Source organism: Xenopus tropicalis, chromosome 8 (assembly GCF_000004195.4).
Source record: "Xenopus tropicalis strain Nigerian chromosome 8, UCB_Xtro_10.0, whole genome shotgun sequence".
Lineage (NCBI taxonomy): Eukaryota > Metazoa > Chordata > Amphibia > Anura > Pipidae > Xenopus > Xenopus tropicalis.
The window spans coordinates 130,644,060-130,660,535 of record NC_030684.2 but is presented as its reverse complement, the minus strand read 5'-3'; the positions used below and the strand labels follow the sequence as shown (position 1 = coordinate 130,660,535).

Genomic DNA, 16,476 nt, shown 5'->3' with positions numbered 1-16,476 from the left:
TATTGGGTTTATTTCATGGCTAAATGATTCCCTTTTCTCTGTAATAATAAAACAGTACCTGTAATTGATCCCAACTAAGATATAAATTATCCTTATTGAATGCAAAACAATCCTATTGGGTTTAATTAATGTTTTATTGATTTTTTTAGTAGACAAGGTATGGAGTTCCAAATTACGGAAAGACCCCTTATCTGGAATACCCTTCACCCGAGCATTCTGGATAATTGGTCCTATACCTGTACCAGTTTATGAGCTCTTCTGTTATTTGGACCCATGCCGAGGTTCTTTGATGCTAATGAATCTTTGAGTTATTGCTTTGCTCCCAATGAACTTTATGTATATTGACATGATTTGGTTCTTTTCTTTGGCTGGGCCCTCCCAATCCCTACATCATTCTAGTTCCATCTTTTTCCAATCTAGTCCCAATCTATGAAATCTGACAAAAACAATTGTCAGGGAGGATATCCCTCACTTCTTCACTTGACTAATGTCAGGTCATTACCTTCTGTAAATGTATAATCAGTACATCTACGTGGCTACCAGTGCTTAGTGCTTTACATAACATACCCTTTCACTTTACACTACTTTTGCTGAGCTATGGCAGTTATATGTGTTCCACCAGAATCCCTAGCAGGGGATCTAAGGAAGAAATGCAGCCTCTTTTGCAGAAAATATAAAAAGGAATGATAATTACCACAATTAAGTTTATGCTTACTGATTTTTAAGGAGGAAATGAACAATCAGCATCCATGTATAAGCAGATATTTGATTTGTACTAAAAATAAAACAGTTAATTAAAGGACAAGTAAAGGCCACTTTAAACACCATTTCTCCGATTTGTAGTGCTCCCTTATGTCTTGAGGATTCCTTAGTTTTTACTGATCCAAAAAATGATTACTTTTAAGGGAATCCATTCCTGGCCACATAATTATTTGCCGTCATTAAGATGATTGCTGGTCTCTTCTGTGCATTTGCACTCATTACCATTCATGATATCAGCATGAAGGCTGTCAGTTTGCAAACCTTTATACGTATACACAGACTTCAGAACATTGTTATTGCCTATGCATGCAGTATGAATCCCAGGGCTATAGACATAGGTTGAAGTGATGTCCTCCAAGTCTTTGGAAACTCCCTGTTTGAATGAGAGCTGCAGGGGAAAGCTTGCACTGTAGAAAAGAATGGTAAGAGCTTAATTATTAATTCATAAGCTGACCAATGATCCACTGCCTTCAAATTCAGCCCCTCCAAATGACCCCCAATGAGCATATACATGCATAAACAGCACATACACACACACACACACATACATATATAAACACATATAGTTAAATAAACAAAAATGGGCGTAATTAACTGTAGATATTGAAAATACTGAAGCTCTGCGTTCAAGTCAATCTTGAAGGCATTAATAGTGTCTGCCATAACAACCTCACTCAGCATTCCACTCCCTCACAAAGTAAAACCATTAACAGTGCTTTAGGTGACAGTTCTGTTCCCAAGTCTACACTGGCCTTCTTTGTTCCTTACGATGTAAAAATGATTCCCTGCTATCTGTCTATAATGTCCCTTGTACTTAAGAGAAAGAAAACACCAACCTTGATTGTCTTTCCTCATAGCTAAATTCTCCCATCTCTTTTACCAGTTTAGTTGAATGGCACTGCACTCTCTCCAGCTCACTAACATCCTTTATAAGGGCTGGGCCCGAAAACTGAACTGGACACTCAGGATGAGGCCTTAACAGAGATCTGTAAAGAGGTAAAATTATGTTTCCATCTCACCAGTGAATGCCCTTTTATGCAAGAGAGCACTTAATTTTCTTTAGCTGACACAGACTGATACTTTGCTAGAGTTACACAGTTTGTTATTCACAAAAATCCACTTCCATTTAGACAAAATCATTTAGGAACAAATTAAATAGCAAAGGGCCAATGACAGATCCCAGCAGTACTCCACTATCATTGGTTCAATTATACAATGTTCCATTTACCAACACTCTTTGTCAGCCAGTTCTCTATCCAAGCAGAAATACCGTATTTTTCGGACCATAAGACGCACCAGTTTTTAGAGAAGGGAAATGAAGAAAAAAAGATTCTGAAACAAATACTGTCCTAAAATATTTTATGTGCATTAAAAGCGAACCTGTACCAGCAGCACCCAACATATTGCCCCCTACCTGTACCAGCAGCACCCAACATATTGCCCCCATCTGTGCCAGCATATAGCCTACAGATATACTTTAAGAAAAGGTTTTTTACTTGCCCGTGTGGTCTCCGTGCAGGGCCCTCCTCTATTCACAGGCGCTTAGCTCTGGCGCTGTGCGCATGCACAATGACGCGCATGCGTATGGGCATGCGCGTCATTGTGCATGCGCACAGCGCCAGAGCTAAGCGCCGGTGAATAGAGGAGGGCCCTGCACGGAGACCACACGGGCAAGTAAAAACATTTTTTTAAAGTATATTCGGACCATAAGACGCAGGGACTTTTTCCCCCCACTTCTGGGGGAAAAAAAGTGCGTCTTATGGTCCGAAAAATACGGTATTATAAGGTTTAAAGAGCACAAGTGTACGCCCCTTAGTGCTTTTCTTAATAAGCACTGGCACCCCAGGGAACGCTGCACTCTGCACCAAGCACCAGAATAAAAATACGGCTCTATGTAGAGAGCAGTGTTGAAGTGCACAGTCAAATATGTGGAAAAGGAAATATGTGTAAATCTCTTACCTTATATCATCTGTAATATTGTCTTCAGATATTTCGCTATTCTGGAAAAGAAAATTATTTCAAACGTCTTTAGGAAGGAAAATTTTTAAAAAGACCTTCCATAAAACTCTCCTGCATGCTTCCCCCATCTTTTCAGCAAAGATGATCTAAACTTATACATAGATGCCAAAGAATTACTTTATAAGAATAGAAGAAATAATGGCCTTTAGCTAGTCTGTTCCAGAAGCCCTAACTAGTCTGTTCCAGAAGACCTAGCTAGTATGTTCCAGAAGCCCTAGCTAGTCTGTTCCAGAAGCCCTAGCTAGTCTATTCCAGAAGCCCTAGCTAGTATGTTCCAGAAGCCCTAACTAGTCTGTTCCAGAAGCCCTAATTAGTCTGTTCCAGAAGTCCTAGCTAGTCTGTTCCAGAAGCCGTAGCTAGTCTGTTCCAGAAGCCGTAGCTAGTCTGTTCCAGAAGCCCTAGCTAGTCTGTTCCAGAAGCCCTAGCTAGCCTGTTCCAGAAGCCCTAGCTAGTCTGTTCCAGAAGCCCTAGCTAGTCTGTTCCAGAAGACCTAGCTAGTCTGTTCCAGAAGCCCTAGCTAGTCTGTTCCAGGAGCCCTAGCTAATCTGTTCCAGAAGCCCTAGCTAGCCTGTTCCAGAAGCCCTAGCTAGTCTGTTCCAGAAGCGCTAGCTAGTCTGTTCCAGAAGACCTAGCTAGTCTGTTCCAGAAGCCCTTGCTAGTCTGTTCCAGAAGCCCTAGCTAGTCTGTTCCGAAGCTCTAGCTAGTCTGTTCCAGAAGCCCTAGCTAGCCTGTTCCAGAAGCCATAGATAGTCTGTTCCAAAAGCCCTAGCTAGTCTGTTCTAGAAGCCCTAGCTAGTCTGTTCCAGAAGCCCTGTTCCAGAAGTCTGTTCCAGAAGCCCTGACTGGCATGGCATCCCCCAATCATTGCATAAAGGGGGCAGATTTTAGACTAAAAAAATAACAGTTGCATGTTTTTGGATTAAAACCCTGTATGATTCCCATATCGATCTTATGTGTGTGAAATCCTGATTTGGCCCTGACCACCAGAACTAAGGCCTTTCAAGAGACCATAAAACTTCTATTCTGGCCTTTATTCATATTGGTGTAAAACCTAATTCCAGGTCTGCCATTAATCCATAAAAAAGGCTTTCAAGCTAAACAAGTTGATGTAGCATCATGATGCCATCACACAGTACCTTACAACCAAAACTCTAAATACAACCAAATACCCAACTCATCCTAGCAAGGTGCCGATTTTAGATCTTATCTAAGTAAGTTTGTGAGTGCTCTAATATCCTGTTTGCTGTCACCTTGATCAGCGCTGACATCTGACCACCTTCTTGTCTGATACTCCTGGTGCCTTGGTGATTGGACTTTTGTTCTGCAAACACCTATAAGGCAAAAACAAACATGTTATTTATTTGGATACAATGACCCTGTAAAACATTGTTAAAAGATATGAATTCTAAAAGAAGGGGTGGCAACATTTTTGATTTTATTTTTCGTTTGTCTGACAAATAAATAGAAAAGTCCTAAATTAAACTAAAATGAAAAAGGCCTTACATGAGTTTTTACCTGACCATCACTGTATGTAATAGTGCCTTTAGCTTGTTGTTCATCCTAAAAGAACAAAAAAATGAAACATTTGCTATTTTCATTTCAGCTAAATCATTTCTTTGAAAAGAAATTTATTAGAGATACAAAAGGATTCTCTAATAAGAACAGGAAAAAGAATGTGTAAACAGTAAGCCAATCAAAACCTTCTGAATTCATATCCTATAATCCATATAGTTCTACCTATACCTTCTACCTATGGGTGGAGGCACGCCATTCATTTATATCATACCTGTCCCCCATAATAAGCGGGGGCTCAGGGCTCCTGTAGCGCCACACACAGGTGATTGCGTGTTAAAAGTACAACAGTAGCCAAAATAGGGTTACAATTCTCTTGAAATAATGTGACAACTGGCCCCAATGAGCAACATTTTTTTGTTTCCCCCAACTGGAATGCAGGCTCCATTAACCTGGAAATTAGCGTGATAGGTGCCCTTTAAAGGAAAACAAAGGAAAATTCCCTGTGGGGTGCCAGTATGTTGGGCAGCTACCAATATACTTAATTGCTAATTTTTTACCCTGGGCAGGTTAAAAAATGCCATGTTTCTTACCTTTGCCATTCATCCCTTAGCAGACTTATACTTGCACAAAAGAGAATATATTTTACTCTAATAAGTATGTGCCTGATGCTTATAATTCCCTGCAGATTGGACTTTGCAACTACCACTGTCCTCAGTTTCCTCCCTGCTACTTTTTAGGCAAAAACAAACATTTATTATTTGGGTAGAATGGCCCTGTAAATGTATATTATAAAATATATGAATTTAAAAAGGAGCAGGGTAATTACAATAAGTAAAAAATTATCCTTTTAGTTATTTCTCTGCAGCCTCTCATTTGATAAATATGTGGAAATGTTCTGAACTAAACTAAAATTAAAAAACCCAGCAAATTCCTTACTTTCTTACCTGCATACTTGTCTGAACTTCACTGTATGTAATCATGTCTTTAGTTTGATTGTTCTCCTGAAAGAAAAAAGCATAAAATAAAACATTTGCTATTTTCATTCCAGCTTAAGAATTCATTTAAAATGGAATAATTTCATCATCTGACATCACCTGACATCATATCACATCATATCAATGTCATAACCCCCACCACTCAATGTAATAGATCCACCTACCAGGTACCATGACCCCGCCCACATCATCAGTCTGCCTTTTGGCATCAAGGACTGGCCTTTGTCTTGTTGTTATGACCAGCAAAGGTGGCAACCCTAATTAGAAGGCCACATACACTGTCATTTACGTGTTAAACTGCATTTAATACCTTTAGCAGATATCATGAAAAAAGTATGTGGTACACAGAGCAGGCAACAATCTAAATACATTTTCATGCATTCATTTGATCACTGGCCCTGGAGAGCTAATGGAAAGTTTATTAGTCCAGTAACATCTTATATTGATATTAGTGTAATAGTGTGATATTGCTTTGTATAGTAACAAGTGCTGATTCTCTGAACTTGGGTTGCCATCTTGCCACCAATACTTGAAGCGGTAATCCCCTATGGGGGCTATTTTTCAAAACTGTTAAAGGAAAATAGCAATTATTTACACAAAACACTACCAACCAGTGTTTTTCCACATTATATATGCATAAAAGTAAAATAAATGTGCATATACAAGAAATAAAATGCTTTTACTGCAAGGGTGGTTAGGCCTTAAGTTTAACGTGATAATAATGCAACTGCAACACATGATGCAAACTTCACTGGTTGTGGCATTGGTATATATAAAGTAAAAGAAGTTCAATGGTGGAAACATTTTTAATTAACACAAACTAGCTCAGGTATTTCATAAAATGCCTCCTGAGATCACCTTATGACTGCTATCCCAATGGGACATATGGGATCCAGAAGAGGCACAGGCACATAATGCTGAGATTGGGATGGAGACTCTGGAGCAAGTGTTACATAGACTTGGAGCTTCAATTAATCCAGCAAGCCAGGGCAGATGTGAAGAGGTCCCATACAGACTTGCTCCAAAGTATCCAAGACGATCTGGAAGGTAGAATTTTTAACAAAATATAATTCATTTTTTTTTATTGAAATAAAAATGCTGATTTCTTAAAATTAAAACATTAAGCAGAAGGCACTTTCAACAAAGTCGTATTTAATTTTCACTTATAAGCAAAGGTGTGTAGGTGTATACTGTCTCTTAAACATCAAGATCAAGTGACTGTCATTATTAATGAAGAAGACAAGGAAATCAGCTATCAAATATAAATTATCTGCTTAAAAACTCTTTTAAAGATTTCCTCTCCATACTTTCCATCCTTATAAATGATGGTTTTCTAGGTATTACATAACATACCTGTACAATACTTACCCCCAGATACACTGCTCATCACATTTTGCCTGTTAGGGGCAGACCGACCAACATTTTCTAGATTCTGTTAAGGAAAAAAACATTTTTTTGTGAAAGGGGCTTCCTCAGAGATAGTGGGATACCCCTCTATCTAGCTCAGGTCCCAGATCCCCATCATGGAGGTTGCTGATACCCTGTGCCATACGTTGGAGTACTGCTCTAACAGCAGTGATGTCTAAAACTTTAGCAGGAAAGTAGAACAACTTCACTGAAGTGGATAATTAATTAAATTTGTGGCGTGAGTAACTAGTAGAAAGGATATCCAGATGGTAATATATTGACATAGTAGTCACCCCCATGTTTGTAAGAAATTGCCAACATGGGAACCATTTTTCCCATAAAAAAACAGTTGTAGCATGGTGGAAATTAGCTTCTCTAACAAAGTAGGGCAAATGTATATCCTACTCCACCTTCCCATTGATTTCAATGCATTTTGCTTTTACAAATCTTTATGTAAAGAAAAATACCACAGATTATCAATCATCTAGAAGGCAAATTACCAGGGGAGTGCCAACATGTTGGCACCTACTTGTGAGTTCAAAACTGTAATTCCCGGTGTAATTAAAGAAGATGATTCTGAATATTAAGGGTAAAGAAGACTCCCTCTTAAAGCCCTCACATAACATCTGACCATTTTCTACCACTTACACTGACAACCACTGTAACCTACAACCCTTATTATCCTACAGTTTTTGTGATATTTTTTTATAAGCTTAATGGGGCAGGGACTTCCTTCCTCGTGTCTTGTTAACACTTAGAACTTTCTATGCATTTAATGTTCTGTTGTACAGTGCTCTGTACATAAGTAGTGCTATATAAATAAACATTTACATACATACTGTACATATGGATTCAAAAAGGAGTGAGTAATTACAATAAGTGACATGACAGTGAAAATGGTAGTTTTTTTTTTGTAGTCTGGATTTTATGTCTGGATTGCATTGATTGATCCCATGTGACAAATATGTAAAGAAAAAAAAATAAAAATCATCCTGCAATTGCCTTAATTCCTTACCTGAGTACTTATCTTGGCTGCGCTGTATGTAATGGAGTCTTTCATTTGCTGTTCATCCTGAAAAAAAAATAAACATTTAATAATGAAACACCAACCCTTTTTATCATTTCCAAGCTCATGATGTCATGAACCCACCTCTGCACACAACAAGTTCACCCACCCGATATCACTAGCCCATCCCCAGTGCCACTGATCAGGCTCCTAGTAAATTCCTTACTTCCTTACCTGTGCGTTTATGTGGCCTTCTCTATATGTAACAGTGTCTTTAGTTTGCTTTATATCCTGAATTAAAAAAAAATTAAAAACATTTAACAGATACGCTTTTATCATATTCTAGCTGTTAATTTCATGAACCCACCTCTGAATGCAACAGATCTACCCGCCTGACATCATTAGCCCAACCCAATGTCACTGACCAGCCTCCTGGTAAATTCTTTACTTCCTTACCTGAGACTTTATCTGACCAACACTGTAGGTTAATAGAGTTTGCTTTTTATCCTGAAACAAAAGGAATAAAATATATAAATGTAGGGAATCCGAGAACTCTTTCCCCTGTTTCTCAGTCTGTGACAGCATCCAGCCCGGCTACAGACTGGGGAGAAACCTGATTGGCTGGATGCCCCAGTGCACTATTGGGAAAGAGGAGGCGTGCCTAGGTTTGGAGCCAAAATCCAGGGGCGGGCCCAGCAGCTTATAAAGGAGCCCCTGTTATTTTGCCAGCTTTTGGAAGATAGATCCAGAGTGAGTAGCCAGTGCAAATTGTTGTGAGTTCAGACTGCAAAACAAAAAGACTGCTGGGCTGCTGGTGATTACAGAGTCCTCTGTGGAATCTCTGTGTGTGTCCCCTGGTGAGGGCAGGAAGTGCTCACTTGCCTGCTACGTAGGAGCAGCCACCTTTTCAAAGGGGAAGGTACTCCGGGGCAGGTAGCGCTACCTGGGGGGACTTAAGAGCTCTTGGGGAAAAGAATGAACTGAATAAAAGGGTTGTGGTCTATCCGGATCCAAGTTGGGACTGGGCACCTACAGAGACTGTGCCAGCAGTGGATAGACTGCACGGGTTCCTCAGGGCAGGTTAATCAGTTATCCATAAAGTTGTTTTACATTCTATTTCCACTGTTACATAAAGTTATCCTTGCTGCAAAGTGTGTGTGATTATTTTTCCTAGTGGAAATTCTCTTGAGGTGTGCTCCTCAGTGTCCACTAGGTGGCAGCACTGCACTAAATCCCAGTTCTTTCACATTTGCAAAGATCTATAAAAAATCTCCTGTTTTCAGCAAGTATACTGCCCAAATAAGTGAGCTTGCCAAGAAAGGGTTACATAATATAACAATGACCCCCTTCATCATGTCATATCATCTTGATGGTAAATTCTTTACCTGAGTATTCATCTGACCAACACTGTAGGTAATAGAGTCTTTAGTTTGCTTTTTATCCTGAAATAAAATAAATTAAACATATAACTAGTGAAGAGCGAATCTGTCTCATTTCAATTTGTGAACATTTTGTGAAACACAAGAAAAATTAGTGAAACATGATAAAGATGCGCATCAAAAATATTGCTGTGAGCATCATTTTTTTAAATGTAATTATCCCACCTCCTGGCATCATCCCACTGCCACTATGTATGGATTTTACAGCTGGAACAGGTGGCAACCCTTATTACAAGGGACTATCTGCATTAAATACCTTCAAATAGAATTAAAAAACAGTAAAATAGAAGTGAAAATAACAGTAAAAAAATGCAGGGTTGTCACTGGAATAGTTTCTTGCATTCATTCGGCCTCTGGCCCTGAAAAGCAGATAGAAAGTTCTATAATACAGCAAAATCAGTGATTGATTATTTAGTCATTGCTCTATATGGATCATATCTATAGGGATCCCCCAGGGCAGTGTGTGGAGAATTTCTGCATTATTTTGGAGGGGCTACTTGGGACGTCACTGTAGTTTTGCTTCTCTGCAAACCAAAAATGGCCAGGCAATTTGTTGTTTGGGGGAGAGGAGTGACACTAGGGGGCACATTTACTAAGCCACGAACTGGCCGAATGCGTCCGATTGCGTTTTTTCCGTAATGATCGGTATTTTGCGACTTTTTCGTTACCAATACGATTTGCGCGTAAAAACGCGAGTTTTTCGTAGCCATTCCGAAAGTTGCGCAAAATCTACGGATTTTTTCGTAGCGTTAATACTTGCGCGAAAAGTCGAGTACGAAAGATTCGGATTCATTCAAGCTTCAGTATGGTGACTTTTCTTGGGCCGGGTTGGAGCTGCAGGGTGCCATTGAGCCCTATGGGAGACTTTCCTTGGGCCAGGTTGGAGCTGCAGAGTGCCATTGAGCCCTATGGGAGATTTTCCTTGGGCCGGGTTGGAGCTGCAGAGTGCCATTGAGCCCTATGGGAGACTTTCCTTGGGCCGGGTTGGAGCTGCAGAGTGCCATTGAGCCCTATGGGAGATTTTCCTTGGGCTGGGTTGGAGCTGCAGAGTGCCATTGAGCCCTATGGGAGACTTTCCTTGGGCCGGGTTGGAGCTGCAGAGTGCCATTGAGCCCTATGGGAGACTTTCCTTGGGCCGGGTTGGAGCTGCAGAGTGCCATTGAGCCCTATGGGAGACTTTCCTTGGGCCGGGTTGGAGCTGCAGAGTGCCATTGAGCCCTATGGGAGACTTTCCTTGGGCCGGGTTGGAGCTGCAGAGTGCCATTGAGACCTATGGGAGACTTTCCTTGGGCCGGGTTGGAGCTGCAGAGTGCCATTGAGCCCTATGGGAGACTTTCCTTGGGCCGGGTTGGAGCTGCAGAGTGACATTGAGCCCTATGGGAGGCTTTCCTTGGGCCGGGTTGGAGCTGCAGAGTGACATTGAGCCCTATGGGAGGCTTTCCTTGGGCCGGGTTGGAGCTGCAGAGTGCCATTGAGTCCTATGGGAGACTTTCCTTGGGCCGGGTTGGAGCTGCAGGGTGCCATTGAGTCCTATGGGAGACTTCCAAAATCATGCTAAGTCTGAAAGTTTCGCCCGCCGCTTACGAGCGCTCAATACGATAAAAGGCGCGACAAGATACGAGCGCATCGTAACGGCTACGAAAAACTCGCGTCTTTTCGCGCAAATCGTATTGGTAACGAAAAAGTCGCGACAATTTCCGAAAAGTCGTAAAGGCGCCGAAAAAATCGCAAAAAATACGAAAAAGTCGGAAAATGTTCGTTTTCCAATCGGATTTTTCCGATTCGGATTCGAATTTGTGTCTTAGTAAATCAGCCCCCAGGCCTGAACTCCTGCCCACCTTCCAAATAGTTTATTTTCTGCCAGCACCAAGCAAATAATGTGGTCTGCAGCAATGGACACAACCTTCTGCCTACCTCTACCAAGGCCAACTGACATACGTGTCTTGCTTTGCACATTAACAACAACCCAGAACTGGCAAAGTGCTGGAGAACTGCTTAACAAGGATGTAGCAGGCAGCAACACAAACTGCCACCGCACTGACTCATCCGTGACATTTAGTGCAGTGATGGGGTCAGCAATTACCTACCAAAACATGGTGACAAGGGTACACAATGGGCAAAGCTGATTTACTTCTGCAGAGAGCAGTGACGGCAGATGACACAGCTCTGATGAGTAGTCACCTCTTTTCAGTAGGCCAGGGATGTGGTGACTAAAATGTTACACCTATGCTACTCAATAGCAGATAAAATATTCCAACAGCATATATACACATATATATATATATATACAAGCATAAAAGTAAAATAAAAAAATAAACAAATCAAAAGGGTTTAACTGCAAATACAGCATGGCATAAACTTGAACATGATAATAACACAACACGTAAAGCAAGCATCACCAAGAGTTTAAGAGTAGAAAATGTTTTTTAAAGATGGCTGGCATCTCTAGCCTGGATGAACACCAGTTATTTTATAAAATAAAAATGTCATATTTCATACAATTGCTGCTGAGGTTACCCGTTGACTGTTTTCTGTTGGAGACACAGGGTATACAGGAGGGGAAGAGATGGATGATGGAAAGCTTGGAGCTTCGGATAATCCTGCTAAAGAAGCCCCATACAGACTTGGTCCAGTGTTTCCTAGATGATCTAGAAAGAATATTTTCAACAAATTATAATGAATATTAGAATTTATTCATTTTGCTCATTTTGAGCAAAGGTGTTTTTAGGTGAATATGCTCATTTTACCATCAAGAACAAGTGACCGCCATTTTTTATTGCATAAAACAAGGAAAGCACATATAAAAAAAAAGTGTATATGTTGGAAATAGAAATAAAGTTTTAATACTGACTTTTTAATTCATATTTACCTACTCAGTACTTCAGATTATTAACCCCACCATAAATATTCTCAATCCCAGTTATGTAACATATACAAAGTACCTCTGATTCAGTACCTCCAGCACATAAATATATGGTTCATTCATTTTGATGTTTGTAAAGGATACCAACCATATTATCTGTTTATAAAGGAAACTAATTGTAAACTATAGATGCTACATTTTTGTTAAACAGCAAAATACTTACCCCCAGATACACTGCTCATCACATTTTGCCTGTTAGGGGCAGACCGACCAACATTTTCTAGATTCTGTTAAGAAAAGAAACATATTTTTGTGAAAGAGTTATATTAATCATATGAAAAAGCTTTAAAGACTTAAGACTGGTGCAGTCATGTAGAAGTCTATAGGAACTGTCCTAGGCAAACTGGAACAATATTTAATTTGTGGTTTTTATGTTTTTAGTGCTAGGGATTCCTACGAAATCAAGGATTGTGAGATCTTTGAATTTCAGTCATGTTTTTTAAATTTGGATTTTTTTTTTTTAGAGATGAGTTTGTTGTTTTTTAGTTGTGGTATACAAAAATCTCTAAAATTACACACATTTGTATAATGATAAATAGGGCTTTATGTTTAAGGTTTGAGGTTATGAGACATAGGGGCCATTTATCAAAGTAGGATTGGTTACGAATTGGAAAATTTAGTGTTTTTTCTAACTTTTAGAACTGTGCGTATTTTCCGTGACTTTTCCGTTTATATTCCGCAACTTTTTCATACTTTGCGACATTTTTAAAGACTAAATTGTATTTTTCGAAACGAGTACTAAACTTTCAGAATTCATTCAAGCTTCGGTATCGTGCCATTGAGTCCTTTGGAAAGCTTCCCACATCATGCATTGAAGTGTCAAGGTCAAAAAGGGTTTTGCGCCGTTTACGATTGTTGAGAAACGAAAATTTAGTGACTATCGGATCGCCATACTTAAACGATCGTTTCAATACGAAAATTTTAGAACTTTCGGATCGTAAGTACAAAATTTTCGTATTCAAATGAAAAAAGTTTTCATGACATTTTCGATCATCAGAAACGATCGGATTTCGTGATTCGGATTCATACCTTAGTGAATCGGCCCCTATAAAGTGAGTTTTGTTTACTAAGGGGCTGTAATTTGCTTCATTTATCCATTACATTAAATATGAAATAAATGAATTCAGTAATGTGTTGGTACATACAATAAAAGAAAACATTATACCTTTAATAGTTCATTTCTCTGTGGCCTGGATCTCATGTCTGCCTCTCATTGATCACTCCCGTGTAGTAAATAAATAGAAAAGTTCCAAACTAAACTAAAATTAAACATATCAATGCAAGTTGCTTCCTTCCTTACCTGCATATTTCTCTGAACTTTACTGTATGTAATTGTGTCTTTAGTTTGCTCTTTATCCTAAAAAAAAAAAACATTCATTATTTTCATTCCAGCTAAATAATTTATTTGAGAAGTAAAAATGTAAAGGGATATAAACCTTCTACAAAGCTGTCCTGCTCACACCCCCAGCTCTCCAGCAAAATTCCAAACTAAACTATAAGGTTTTAGAAAAGATACTGGAAAATCCTTGCTTCCTTACCTGAGTACTTCTATAAACTTCACTACATGTAATACTCTCTTTAGGTTGCTCTTTATCCTGAAAGAAAAAAAATAGATATATTTAATAATAAAACACTGACCCCTGATGTCACATCCCAGCCCATGATGTCATGACCCTCCTTATAAATGCAGATCAACCCATCTGACAACGTTACCCCACCCACAATGTCATTAACCAGCTTTCTGGCATCTTTACTCTGCCCCTTTGCTTGGTTTTTAGAACTGGCAAAGGTGGCAACCCAACTTAAGGGGGGGGAGGCGCTGTGTTTCCTTAGGCAAAAGCAAAACATGTTTTATTTAGATACAATGACCATGTATAGCTATAAGATAAAATGTATGCATGAAAAAACAGATAATTACAACAAGTTGAAAAATGATCCCTTTTATTATTTCTCTTATTGATCAATTCCATGTGACAAATATGTGGAAAAGTTCCAAACTAAACAAAATTTAAAAAAAATCTGCTTAACAGTGCTGTGTACATAAGTAGCTCTATATAAATGAGAATATAGATAGTCACAAACATATGGAAGTGAGCAGGTATTAACAATGAGTGAGAAATTATCCCTTTAGTTGTTTTTTTGCAGCCTGGATCTCATGTCTGCCTCTCTTTGATCTTTCCCAAATTTGACAAATATGTGTAAATATTTCACTAAATATTTAACTAAAATCTTGCAAATTCCTCATTTCCTTACCTGAAAATGTCTCTGAGCTTCACTGTATGTAATAATATCTTTAGTTTGCTCTTTGCCCTGAAATAAAAATAGTAATAATGACCCCACCTCTGAATTGTACAGATCCACCTACCTGATGTCATTACCCCACCCAAATGTTACTGACCAGCCTTCTGGTAAATTCCTTACTTCCTTACCTGAGAGTTTATCTGAGCTTCAATGTATGTAAAAGTGTCTTTGGTTTGCTCTTTATCCTGAAAGAAAAAAAAAACATTTACTATTTGTCTTCCAGCTAAATAATTTAGTTAAAAAGAAAATAAGAGCTATAAACCTCACAACAAACTGGCCTAATCACACCCCCAGCTCTCCAGCATAGGTGGTTGTAAAAAACTGGAACCAAATTGGTACAGTCACCACCCCTAGACATTATATACGAGCCCCCACCTTATAACCACGCCCCAAAACACCACATATCTGCCAACCGGACAGCATGACACAACCCCCAATATAACTGTCCCACTTCCTGGAATCATCCCACTGCCACTTTGTCTGGATTTCCAAGCCAGAACAGGTGGCAACTATAATTAGGAGGGGGTACACACTGTTATTAAGTGTCTGTGGGCACGATGACTAGAATTTTACACCTATGTTACTCAATTGCAAATGTAAAAGTAAACTAAATGTGCATATACAAAATGGTTGTACTGCAAATGAGTTTTTCCATATACATAAACACAAAAATAATGCAACACATGATGCAAGTATCCCCTGGTGTGACATTAGTATCATATCAATTGTTAACACCCAGCCTAGAAGTTTAAGAGTGAAAAACATTTTTGTCTAAAGATGGCTGAATGTCTAGCCTGGATAAGCACCAGCTTAGATATTTCAAAAAATTCCTGATGAGATCACCTTAACACTGCTTTCCATTGAGGATGCAAGGTATCCAGAAGAGGACAATGCAGATGATGCAGAGGCTGAGATGGAGCCTCCTGAGACATTTTTGTATAGAGTTGTAGCTTCGGACAATCCTGCAGATCTGGTCTGATGTAAAGAGGCGCCATATAGACCTGACCCAGAGTATCCAAGATGATCTGAAAGGTAGAATTACAAAATATAATGACGTCCTATTTATTTTGGTGTATTTTAGGTGTATACTGTCCCTTCACCATCAAGATAAAGTGACTGTCATTATTATTGCAGAGAACAAGGAAATCAGCGATCAAATATAAATTATCTGCTTAAATAAACTCTTCCTCCCCATACTTCACATACCTATAGATGTTTCCAGATATTACATCACATACCTGTATAATTTTTACTCTTACTTACTACAAAGGTGTTCGATTACACAAACTCAGATGGTTTCCTTGCCTTCTCAACAGGCCCAAGCTGATTAGCTGAGGACAATGCCAATGGGGCAGATGAGCCTGCACTACCTGTCCTGTCTATACTGCCTACTGCACGACCGGCAGAAAACTCTGTAGATGCAGTGACACAAACTGAAACAGATGTACTCTGCACAAGCTCTCAGACAGGTACCGGGTACCAGGGAGCAACTAAGATGCCAAAATTGACACTGCAGGAACAGATGCCCAGAACTGAGGACTATCTGACAAACCAGTTTTGTATTGAAAGGAATGCAGAAACATTATTTTCTGGACCTAAAAAATGTCTTTGTCATAAACTTAAAAACATGTTTTGATTTAACTACCCCATACTTCTGATTACTGACCCCATGACTATTCACAATCTCAGTCATGTAACATATACATAGTATTTCTGATTTTATACATTTAGCACATAAATACATGGTCCATTCATTTCAATGTTTGTAAAAGATATCAATCTATTTCTAAAGATTTTGTTTTCATTAGTTGTAAACTATAAAGGCCACATTTTTGTGAAACTTTCTTACCCCCAGATACACTGCTCATCCCATTTTGCTTGTTAGAGGCAGACCGGCCAACATTTTCTAAATTCTGTTAAGGAAAGAAACACATTTTCTGGTTAAAACAGTTATATTTAAACATATAAAAAGAGCTTTAAAGACAAATATTTAACAGTGAAGTGTGAGGAGATGAACCCTGCATGCACTCTGTTCCCCATAGGTGTGGCCTTCTCAGAGGTAGTGGGATACCCCTTTAGCTCAGGTCCCAGATCACCCAACATCAATGT

At 39.2% G+C, this 16,476-nt stretch overlaps 1 protein-coding gene across 30 annotated transcripts in view; it reads right to left on the bottom strand.

Annotated features, from left to right (window-relative positions):
• Positions 1 to 493: 493 nt before the first annotated feature.
• Positions 494 to 16,476, bottom strand: part of LOC100486501 — a 62,816-nt gene continuing 46,833 nt past the window's right edge. For 25 of the 30 annotated variants that reach the window (XM_031891107.1, XM_031891137.1, XM_031891106.1 and 22 more), the window contains 20 exons: positions 16,217 to 16,280; positions 15,211 to 15,392; positions 14,496 to 14,552; positions 14,320 to 14,376; positions 13,605 to 13,661; positions 13,367 to 13,423; positions 12,230 to 12,293; positions 11,643 to 11,791; positions 9,090 to 9,146; positions 8,161 to 8,211; positions 7,939 to 7,995; positions 7,714 to 7,770; positions 6,660 to 6,723; positions 6,150 to 6,331; positions 5,241 to 5,297; positions 4,285 to 4,341; positions 4,032 to 4,112; positions 2,722 to 2,762; positions 1,599 to 1,748; positions 494 to 1,169 (listed from right to left, as the gene is read on the bottom strand). In XM_031891107.1, coding sequence (XP_031746967.1) covers positions 929 to 1,169; positions 1,599 to 1,748; positions 2,722 to 2,762; positions 4,032 to 4,112; positions 4,285 to 4,341; positions 5,241 to 5,297; positions 6,150 to 6,331; positions 6,660 to 6,723; positions 7,714 to 7,770; positions 7,939 to 7,995; positions 8,161 to 8,211; positions 9,090 to 9,146; positions 11,643 to 11,791; positions 12,230 to 12,293; positions 13,367 to 13,423; positions 13,605 to 13,661; positions 14,320 to 14,376; positions 14,496 to 14,552; positions 15,211 to 15,392; positions 16,217 to 16,280 — 1,782 coding nt within the window. In that variant the 3' untranslated portion in view covers positions 494 to 928. The remainder of the gene's footprint in view (positions 1,170 to 1,598; positions 1,749 to 2,721; positions 2,763 to 4,031; positions 4,113 to 4,284; positions 4,342 to 5,240; positions 5,298 to 6,149; positions 6,332 to 6,659; positions 6,724 to 7,713; positions 7,771 to 7,938; positions 7,996 to 8,160; positions 8,212 to 9,089; positions 9,147 to 11,642; positions 11,792 to 12,229; positions 12,294 to 13,366; positions 13,424 to 13,604; positions 13,662 to 14,319; positions 14,377 to 14,495; positions 14,553 to 15,210; positions 15,393 to 16,216; positions 16,281 to 16,476) is intronic. The other 5 variants (XM_031891109.1, XM_031891110.1, XM_031891120.1 and 2 more) reach the window with 5 other exon arrangements.